This window comes from Polyodon spathula, chromosome 46 (genome assembly GCF_017654505.1).
Source record: "Polyodon spathula isolate WHYD16114869_AA chromosome 46, ASM1765450v1, whole genome shotgun sequence".
Lineage (NCBI taxonomy): Eukaryota > Metazoa > Chordata > Actinopteri > Acipenseriformes > Polyodontidae > Polyodon > Polyodon spathula.
Genome location: NC_054579.1, coordinates 962505 through 972944, shown reverse-complemented (window position 1 = coordinate 972944; position 10440 = coordinate 962505). Strand labels below are relative to the sequence as shown.

The window sequence follows — 10440 nt, the reverse complement described above, 5'->3', positions numbered from 1 at the left end:
TAATGTAATACATTTGAAAAGAATTCAAGTCTTAATACAATCCGTGATTTATTTATATAATTTCCCCCGTTCATAACACACTTGATGTTAGCAAGTTTAAAACAATTACAGTTAATAATTACAAAAAAAAAAAGGATTTAAACTAATAAGTGAGGCTTCAGACACAGAACGGAAAATAATCACCCTGCATGAGCAACACACACACACACAGGGACTATAATTAGTGCATGCCGTGTAAGAGTGCAGGTTCCATAGTGTAAAACAGAGCTTCCCACCCCCGGTCCCGAGGCCCCCTGTGCTGTGCCGGCTGGTTTCAATTCCAACCAAGCTCTCAAATCACTGAACCAGACCCTGAATCCAACTGAGAAGTGTCTTAATTAGATCTTTTTAATTGTTTCTAAAAGATAAAGTTGCAGATTTGCAAGTTGTTTATCAAATTTTACAGTTAAAGGTGAAATCTGCATCTGTTTAACAGCTGATAAAATGGAGAGAAAGGGGGTCTTGATACCAGGAGGGTTCAAATCCCGGCTGAGCCTCCGACTCGCTGTGTGTGTGTGTGTGTGTGTGTGTGTGACCCTGAGAAAGTCACTTCACCTCCTTGTGCACCGTCCTTCGGACAAGACGTCAAACAAAACGACGGGTTTCGGAAGCACTAGTGTAGCACATTCGGAAAAGTACATTTCTAGAAAATGAAACATTCAAAACTACATGATGACACAGGCAGCAGTGAAAAAGGCACAAAAACCCAACGCCAGGAAATGGGCGTTTAAAAGAAAACCTCAGGTGCGACACCTTTAACAGCCCCCCCCAACAACAAGGACATTAAAAAAAAAAAAAAAAAAAAAAACACGACAACACAGTCCAACACACAGGAAGTCGTCAGAGCTCAAAAACGCAGGAAGGAAGTTGTCACGCGGAGGTGAAAGGTCGCTTGGTTTCCGACAGCGATCAGGGCTTGTGTTTGAAGAGAGCCTCCACTGCAAAAATAACAAAGAAAAATAAAAAATAAAATAAAGTCAGTTCTGTTTTTGAAACATTCTGAATGAAGTGTGGATCTTCTCTCAGGCACTAGCAAATAGCAGATATTTTGCTGTTTTAATATTGAGTAAATTGTAGCTTCATATTTTAGTTGCTTTTTGACTGCATTGAGAAAGACTTCTAGTGGAAACGTTTGCCACTGAATTCACACTGAAGACACTGAAGTTTCATTAAGAACGCCTCCTTGTGGAGCGTGTAATGGCTTGTGACTCACTGGCGTACTCTTGTGGTGACATGGTGCGCTGCAGCAGGCTCTCGAAGTGGCCGATCCAGTCCTGCTGGTCTCTCTCGGTCTCGCAGGTAAGCAGGAAACTGCGTTCCGGCGTTACTATGGTGATCCCGTGTTGCCAGGCGCCGCTGCAGTGGGTCCCGGCAGGAAGTCCCGCCTTCACGCTGTAGCCCATGTCCCGGTGACCAATGAAAACCTCTCCCTTCGCAAAGGCATCCTGGAGAAAGAGACAGAAATATTTCAGATGATATAATTTCTAATTCTACCTGATATTGTTAAAAGGCTTCACATTAGGTATCACAAGAGAGAATCTGCATAGAACAGGACTGGGAATCAGACTCCTATTGCACAGCAGTGTGATCCAGTCCTGGTTTCACTAGGAGTTTAATAATAAGACACACTGGGGGCTGATCAAGCTGGTAGCAGTGAAACCTGGAATGGATCACACTGTTGTTCAATAGGAGTCCGATTCCCAGCCCTGATCTCTCTGTCTAAATATCCCACAGCTACCACCAATATACTGCAGCTCTCTCCACTATAAAATAAGCTACAAACCTCCTTCAACCAAAGGAGAGAGAAAGAAAGGAGAAAGAAAAAAGAGAAAGAATGAGAGCGAAAGAAAGAAAGACTGAAAGGAAGGAGCAAAAAAGGAACGAATGAACAAAAAAAGAACAAAAAAAATGAAGCGAAGGCTGATGGGGCCGGCTCTCTGAGGCGAGGCACAGTCTGCCGGTGAGGACTCCGAGCCCAGCTGCTTACCAAGGGGTCCTTGAAATACATGAGGCGCCTGTGATCCAGCGAAAACCAGCGCTTCTTAAACTCTTCTGTGTGCTGAGAGGGAACACAAACGACAGTTACAATGAGTGACAGAGAGCCGTCTACTGCTACACACAGAGAGAGAGAGAGAGCCGTCTACTGCTACACACAGAGAGAGAGAGAGAGCCGTCTACTGCTATACACAGAGAGAGAGAGAGCCGTCTACTGCTATACACAGAGAGAGAGAGAGAGCCGTCTACTGCTATACACAGAGAGAGAGAGAGCCGTCTACTGCTATACACAGAGAGAGAGAGAGAGACGTCTACTGCTATACACAGAGAGAGAGAGAGCCGTCTACTGCTATACACAGAGAGAGAGAGAGAGCCGTCTACTGCTACACACAGAGAGAGAGAGAGAGCCGTCTACTGCTACACACAGAGAGAGAGAGAGAGCCGTCTACTGCTATACACAGAGAGAGAGAGAGAGCCGTCTACTGCTACACACAGAGAGAGAGAGAGACGTCTACTGCTATACACAGAGAGAGAGAGAGACCGTCTACTGCTATACAGAGAGAGAGAGAGAGCTATACGTCTACTGCTATACACAGAGAGAGAGAGAGAGCCGTCTACTGCTATACACAGAGAGAGAGAGAGCCGTCTACTGCTATACACAGAGAGAGAGAGAGACGTCTACTGCTATACACAGAGAGAGAGAGAGACCGTCTACTGCTATACACAGAGAGAGAGAGAGACTGCGTCTACTGCTATACACAGAGAGAGAGAGAGAGCGTCTACTGCTACACACAGAGAGAGAGAGAGCCGTCTACTGCTACACACAGAGAGAGAGAGAGAGCCGTCTACTGCTACACACAGAGAGAGAGAGAGAGCCGTCTACTGCTACACACAGAGAGAGAGAGAGCCGTCTACTGCTATACACAGAGAGAGAGAGAGAGCCGTCTACTGCTATACACAGAGAGAGAGAGAGAGCCGTCTACTGCTATACAGAGAGAGAGAGAGAGACGTCTACTGCTACACACAGAGAGAGAGAGAGACGTCTACTGCTACACACAGAGAGAGAGAGACGTCTACTGCTACACACAGAGAGAGAGAGAGCCGTCTACTGCTACACACAGAGAGAGAGAGAGCAGTCTACATGCTACACTGCTATAGAGAGAGAGAGCCGTCTACTGCTATACACAGAGAGAGCCGTCTATTCAAAACTGATTTTAATGAATGTAAAATACATGAAAATATAAATTGCTGATTAAAAAAAACTCTGCAAAATAAAAGTAGATTTTAAAAGCTGAGCTCAATCATTTTACCCGCGGTCCAGTTTTCTCCATGTAGCCTTCTTTGAGGAAGCTCCTGGTCAGTTTCGGAATCAACTGAACGATAAATAAAGAAAATATCCTGTTAATAAAGCTAATAAGAGGTGAAAGAATGGATTTTAAAGATGGTCAGCGCTCCTTTAAAGGGAGGGGTCAGTGATCCTGTTAATAAAGCTAATAAGAGGTGAGAGAATGGATTTTAAAGATGGTCAGCGCTCCTTTAAAGGGAGGGGTCAGTGATCCTGTTAATAAAGCTAATAAGAGGTGAGAGAATGGATTTTAAAGATGGTCAGCGCTCCTGTAAAGGGAGGGGTCAGTGATGCTGTTAATAAAGCTAATAAGAGGTGAGAGAATGGAAAGGATACACTTACTTCTAAATCACTCGCGCCAGGAAAGGCAACCTGTAAGTAACGGAGCTGAAGAGACCTGATAGAATTGAACCAGTCAACGATCTCCTGGAGAGAAAAAATATACTTTGCTATTGACAGTGCTACAGCAGGTGTGTCAGTCCCATGCTGTATCAGTCCCATGCTGTATCAGTGCTGGGTGTGTCAGTCCCATGCTCTATCAGTGCTGGGTGTGTCAGTCCCATGCTGTATCAGTGCTGGGTGTGTCAGTCCCATGCTGTATCAGTGCTGGGTGTGTCAGTCCCATGCTGTATCAGTGCTGGGTGTGTCAGTCCCATGCTGTATCAGTGCTGGGTGTGTGAGTCCCATGCTGTGTCAGTCCCATGCTGTGTGGGAGGCACACCTTGCTGTTCTCGTGGTAGATGAAAATGTTTCTCGTGCTGTAATCCTTCAGGTAACTCAGCTGCAGTCCGTTGGGGTTCCCGATCTTGCTCGGCTGGAAGGTGGCGTTCAGGGAGTCCACTTTGATGATGGCTTTGGGCTCCTTGGCCTGCAGTACAGAATGGGAGGAGCTTTCATTGACGCAGAATTGAGACCAAAGCAAAACGACAACGTGGATTTCAATATGAATCACCCTGTAGCAATATTATCATCATCATTATAATAATAATCATCATCAATATCACTATTATCATGACCATTGTTATAATAATTATCATCAATATCACTAGCATTATCATTGTTATCACTATGACTTATTATTATGATGATGAGTATTATTGATAGAGGCGGAGGTGCAGTTTCTCTGTATAGTTATCAGTGCTGTGCTCACATCGAGTCTGTGGAAGTATCTCAGGGTCCCGTCTCTCTCGGACAGAACGAACTTCCTGTGCAGGAACTGTCCGTTATCCCGTCCTCTCTTCCACAGCAGCCCCTCTCTGGAGCCTGGCATACAGGGAGACACGCAGCGGCACACTCAGTGAACAGGGATACCAGTTCAACTTCACCCTGCATCCTTTACCACCACGCCAGCATACTTGTGTAAGGCATGTACTTGAAATAAAATCAGTAGATCAATATTCAGGCAGGGGAATCAGACTCCCGCTGCATAGCAGTGTGATCCAGTCCTGCTTTCACTAGGAGTTTAATAATCAGACTCCCGCTGCACAGCAGTGTGATCCAGTCCTGCTTTCACTAGGAGTTTAATAATCAGACTCCCGCTGCACAGCAGTGTGATCCAGTCCTGCTTTCACAAGGAGTTTAATAATAAGACACACCTGAGCTTGTTACCTAGACACACTGGGGGCTGAACAAGCTGGTAGCAGTGAAACCAGGACTGGATCACACTGCTGTGCAATAGGAGTCTGATTCCCAGCCCTGATCTCTGTCTAAATATCCCACTTCTGCCATCAATATACTGCAGCTCTCTCCACTATAAAACCAGCTACAAACCTCCTTCAACCAAAGTCTATCTACAGGGCTGGGAATCAGACTCCCGCTGCACAGCAGTCTGATCCAGTCCTGCTTTCACTAGGAGTTTAATAATAAGACACACCTGAGCTTGTTCCCTAGACACATTGGGGGCTGATCAAGCTGATAGCAGTAAAGCCTGGACTGGGCGACACTGTGTGACTCTTCATTTCTATACAGAGAGACTGGGCGTGGCTAGTTGTAAAGGCTGTCATCTAATTTGAATAGAATGGAGGAGTTGTAGTTATTGTATATTGTATTGTGGATTGGTACAGCCCTGGCTAGGACTGCAGCTCCCAGCATGCCTCTGCACCCGAGGCAACGGCGAGGTATGCTGGGAGCTGTAGTTCTTTAACTACAATGAGCTGGGCTGAAACAGACAAACGATACGTCTTTTAAAATGTAGTTTCTTTCCTCTCTCTCTCTCTCTCTCTCTCTCTCTCTCTCTCCCCCACCTTTCTCGTAGGGCAGGCTCTTCCCTCCTCCTGCAATGAACTCCTCTCGCTCGTACTTCGCTCGAATCCACTGCTCTTTCACAATCCTGCAATGAAGACATGCCGCTCAACAGCTGGACCTTCAAACGACATTTTTAAAAATCTTTATTCCGTGTGTGTGTCAGTTTGTGTTCTGTGTCTGGGTGCTTGTATATCAGTGTCTGTGTGCGTGTGTGTTTGTCTCTGTTTGCCACAAATGATTGAAGGAAGACTTGAAAAAAAAAAAACTGCAGCTCCCACATTTTACCACTAGATGTCACTGCCATGCTGCTGAAGTACAAAAACTGCAGTTCCCGATTCCTACCACTAGATGTCACTGCTGTGCTAGTGAGGTAACACCTGCCCAGAATATGACAACCCAGACGGACTTGCAAAGTCATACTGAGCAGCACCAAGACATGAGACAATTGGGAATTCCTCATCCAGACGATGACAAACTGAAAAACAGCTCAATCAATTTTTTTTTTTTTTTTACTTACTGGCAGTCCCTTTGCGTCGGTCTGTAGTAATACACTGGAACCTCAGCTTCGTATTTCGCACAGACTGCAGTATTGCCATTTTCAGCCATGAACTTAAAAAACACAACCACAAAAATAAAAACAGGTTACTGTCGCTATCTGGTCGTCTCTTTCCACGCAGTGGATGTGAGCTACTGCCCCCTGGTGGACAAAGGACAGTCCTGCAGGTGCCTGTTTAATTCCTCCTGGTCAGTAGGGGCCGCTGTAGTGCTGTATTAGCTTTATTAACAGTATCGCCAGCCCCTCCCTTTAAAGGAGCGCTGACCATCTTTAAAATCCATTCTCTCACCTCTTATCACAACTAGTGTGACCAGATTAAAGTTTTACCTCGATTTCAGAGTCCTCCCATCGTGCGAGGGTTAACGATTTCACTTTGCTTAGTTTGGGAATATTCCGATGGATTCCCGAGCAGGTGAGACAGATGAAAATTCCCAAGGAACACGAAGCCCATGACGGATCTGGGAATCGGGGAAAACATTCAGGAAAGTGTTTTGGTTTAACTTGATTTTTTATAACAGAACCTCTCTGTGCTTTACAATGCTTCCCTATGCTTTACCAGACCTCTCTGTGATTCACAATGCTTCCCTGTGCTTTACCAGACCTCTCGGTGCTTTACAATGCTTCCCTGTGCTTTACCAGACCTCTCGGTGCTTTACAATGCTTCCCTGTGCTTTACCAGACCTCTCGGTGCTTTACAATGCTTCCCTGTGCTTTACCAGACCTCTCTGTGCTTTACAATGCTTCCCTATGCTTTAGCAGACCTCTCTGTGCTTTACAATGCTTCTAGAAGCAGCTGATAACGTTTATGATAATGGCTTTTATTACAAGCATTTATTGGTACTAAAAGTCAAAGATTAATCTAAAACGCATTCCAACGACTGCAACTGCTTCAGATAGAGCGAGTATTAGAATGACTGGTCTAGTGATCTCAAACTGCAGTTCCAGTGTAATTCAATCCAGTCTAGTCTAGTGATCTCAAACTGCAGTTCCAATGCAATTCAATACAGTCTAGTCTAGTGATCTCAAACTGCAGTTCCAATGTAATTCAATACAGTCTAGTCTAGTGATCTCAAACTGCAGTTCCAATGTAATTCAATACAGTCTAGTCTAGTGATCTCAAACTGCAGTTCCAATGTAATTCAATACAGTCTAGTCTAGTGATCTCAAACTGCAGTTACAATGTAATTCAATACAGTCTAGTCTAGTGATCTCAAACTGCAGTTACAATGTAATTCAATACAGTCTAGTCTAGTGATCTCAAACTGCAGTTACAATGTAATTCAATACAGTCTAGTCTAGTGATCTCAAACTGCAGTTACAATGTAATTCAATACAGTCTAGTCTAGTGATCTCAAACTGCAGTTCCAATGTAATTCAATACAGTCTAGTCTAGTGATCTCAAACTGCAGTTCCAATGTAATTCAATACAGTCTAGTCTAGTGATCTCAAACTGCAGTTCCAATGTAATTCAATACAGTCTAGTCTAGTGATCTCAAACTGCAGTTCCAATGTAATTCTACTTTAGATCTCAAACAATGCTTATTGTTTTCTTGGAAAAACAATTCTCATTCTGTTATGAAAATGCACCGCTACCTCCTCGTTCTTTCTCACTTACACTGACAAAAACGTGACATGGCATTCTCTAACAATTCTTAAAAGGATTTCCAAACACATTCTGTTCCCCTTCAGCCCCCAGCAGGAGGGGAAAGGCAAGAATGAGAGACTGAACCCCTCCCTCCCTCACCCCCCTGAGAGAAAGTGAAGTTAATGAACCAGCCCCCTTCTCAAAGCACAGTGAAGAGAATGAACCAGCGCCCTTCTCAAAGCACAGTGAAGAGAATGAACCAGCCCCCTTCTCAAAGCACAGTGAAGAGAATGAACCAGCCCCCTTCTCAAAGCACAGTGAAGAGAATGACCCAGCCCCCTTCTCAAAGCACAGTGAAGATAATGAACCAGCCCCCTTCTCAAAGCACAGTGAAGATAATGAACCAGCCCCCTTCTCAAAGCACAGTGAAGATAATGAACCAGCCCCCTTCTCAAAGCACAGTGAAGATAATGAACCAGCCCCCTTCTCAAAGCACAGTGAAGAGAATGAACCAGCCCCCTTCTCAAAGCACAGTGAAGAGAATGAACCAGCCCCCTTCTCAAAGCACAGTGAAGAGAATGAACCAGCCCCCTTCTCAAAGCACAGTGAAGAGAATGAACCAGCCCCCTTCTCAAAGCACAGTGAAGAGAATGAACCAGCCCCCTTCTCAAAGCACAGTGAAGAGAATGAACCAGCCCCCTTCTCAAAGCACAGTGAAGATAATGAACCAGCCCCCTTCTCAAAGCACAGTGAAGATAATGAACCAGCCCCCTTCTCAAAGCACAGTGAAGATAATGAACCAGCCCCCTTCTCAAAGCACAGTGAAGATAATGAACCAGCCCCCTTCTCAAAGCACAGTGAAGATAATGAACCAGCCCCCTTCTCAAAGCACAGTGAAGAGAATGAACCAGCCCCCTTCTCAAAGCACAGTGAAGAGAATGACCCAGCCCCCTTCTCAAAGCACAGTGAAGAGAATGAACCAGCCCCCTTCTCAAAGCACAGTGAAGAGAATGAACCAGCCCCCTTCTCAAAGCACAGTGAAGATAATGAACCAGCCCCCTTCTCAAAGCACAGTGAAGATAATGAACCAGCCCCCTTCTCAAAGCACAGTGAAGATAATGAACCAGCCCCCTTCTCAAAGCACAGTGAAGATAATGAACCAGCCCCCTTCTCAAAGCACAGTGAAGATAATGAACCAGCCCCCTTCTCAAAGCACAGTGAAGATAATGAACCAGCCCCCTTCTCAAAGCACAGTGAAGATAATGAACCAGCCCCCTTCTCAAAGCACAGTGAAGATAATGAACCAGCCCCCTTCTCAAAGTGTACTGCTTTGCCATTGAAAACGCACAGGAACGCTCTGTAAAGCGTCAAAAAAAAAAAATAGAAAATACATTCTTGACAGCTAAAATAACACCCGCATAAATACAGCACGGCAGTCAAAACAAACAAACAAACATATATATATATTTATTAAAATAACTCTGTTCTCTTACCTGTCTCTTTGCAGTCCGCGCAAACTCCGTTGCCGGGTTTTTGTCGGATCTGTTTAAGGACGCTCACGGCCCTTTCGTTATTAACGCTCATCATTTGACCAATAAAACAAAAGCAGCTAATTTATATTAATACAGATGAATAAAGAAATAAATAAATAAACAAACAAACAACAATAATAATAATAATAATAATAATAATAAAAACGCCTTAAAAAAAACAAACCCTAATTCTGCAAAGAGAAGGAGCTGCCAGGCTGTGCGGTTCTCGGCTCCCGTGGGTGTGTGGAATATTTTTTTGCAATAGGAAGTTGTGTGGAGTTATTGTCTCGACTTGTTTTTCCGCATAGCTCACAAGTGTGCACTCATTAATGCCTCTTCAGAGACTGGGGGCGGGGGGGGGGAGGGTACAGTTGGGATCGCCCCTCTGGGACACGCGTTTGGTTTTGCTATTTTATGGCACATTAAAAAAAAAAAAAAAACGAGTCATTATTGATCTTAATTAACTACATTCTCCCAGAGTTTAGTGTCATTGAAGCTGCAGACAGACAGAGGGGAGGAGAGAGACAGACCCACACACACAGACAGACAGACAGACAGAGAGTGGGAGGAGAGACACAGACAGACAGAGAGAGGGAGGAGAGACACAGACAGACAGACAGACAGAGCCCCACAATGCTGTTCAGTTTGACGCTGCAGTATAATATAGAATCCCTTCTTCTTGGTGTCTGTGTTAGTTTACTGCATTCTGAACAGAGTTTAGAATTTGTTTTTGTTTTTTTTTAAAATATGCAGACAGGTTATATTGCGTAACCACTTCATGGGAAAAAAAAACAGTTTAAGACACATTTGCGTCTTCAATAATGTGTCCATATATATATGATTAGGAGTTTGTTTTCAGTGTTTATAGTGTTAAATAATATTCAATTTGCTGTCTTGTGTTAATGCGGGGGCAAACATGTAGTTTCTCGGATGGCCACAAGATGGCAGTGTAGGTTCGTGACATCACAATACACAGCGGCTCAGGTCAACCTGGGAGGGAAAGAAACAGCCAGAGATTATTATTATTATTATTATTATTATTATTATTATTATTATTATTATTTATTTATTTATGTGCTATTGACAGTGCTATAGCAGGTGAATCAGCCCCATGCTGTGCTACTGACAGTGCTATAGCAGGTGA

At 44.2% G+C, this 10440-nt stretch overlaps 2 protein-coding genes across 3 annotated transcripts in view; one reads left to right on the top strand and one right to left on the bottom strand.

The window, feature by feature from the left end:
* Positions 1–10440, top strand: part of LOC121306077 (histone acetyltransferase p300-like) — a 456244-nt gene that overhangs the window by 117846 nt on the left and 327958 nt on the right.
* Positions 30–9622, bottom strand: zgc:92360 (uncharacterized protein LOC436988 homolog). 2 transcript variants are annotated; one of them, XM_041237881.1, is made up of 12 exons: positions 9481–9622; positions 9258–9373; positions 6507–6637; positions 6141–6232; positions 5623–5708; positions 4530–4642; positions 4101–4247; positions 3722–3805; positions 3345–3407; positions 2027–2098; positions 1253–1484; positions 30–977 (listed from the first exon to the last, which is right to left on the bottom strand). In XM_041237881.1, the coding sequence occupies exons 2-12, from the start codon at positions 9349–9351 to the stop codon at positions 949–951; spliced, it is 1143 nt and encodes a 380-aa protein (XP_041093815.1). In that variant the 5' UTR covers positions 9352–9373; positions 9481–9622; the 3' UTR covers positions 30–948. The 2 variants fall into 2 exon arrangements, with proteins under 2 accessions (XP_041093815.1, XP_041093816.1); XM_041237882.1 differs by lacking the exons at positions 3722–3805; positions 9481–9622 and having other exon boundaries at positions 9258–9431.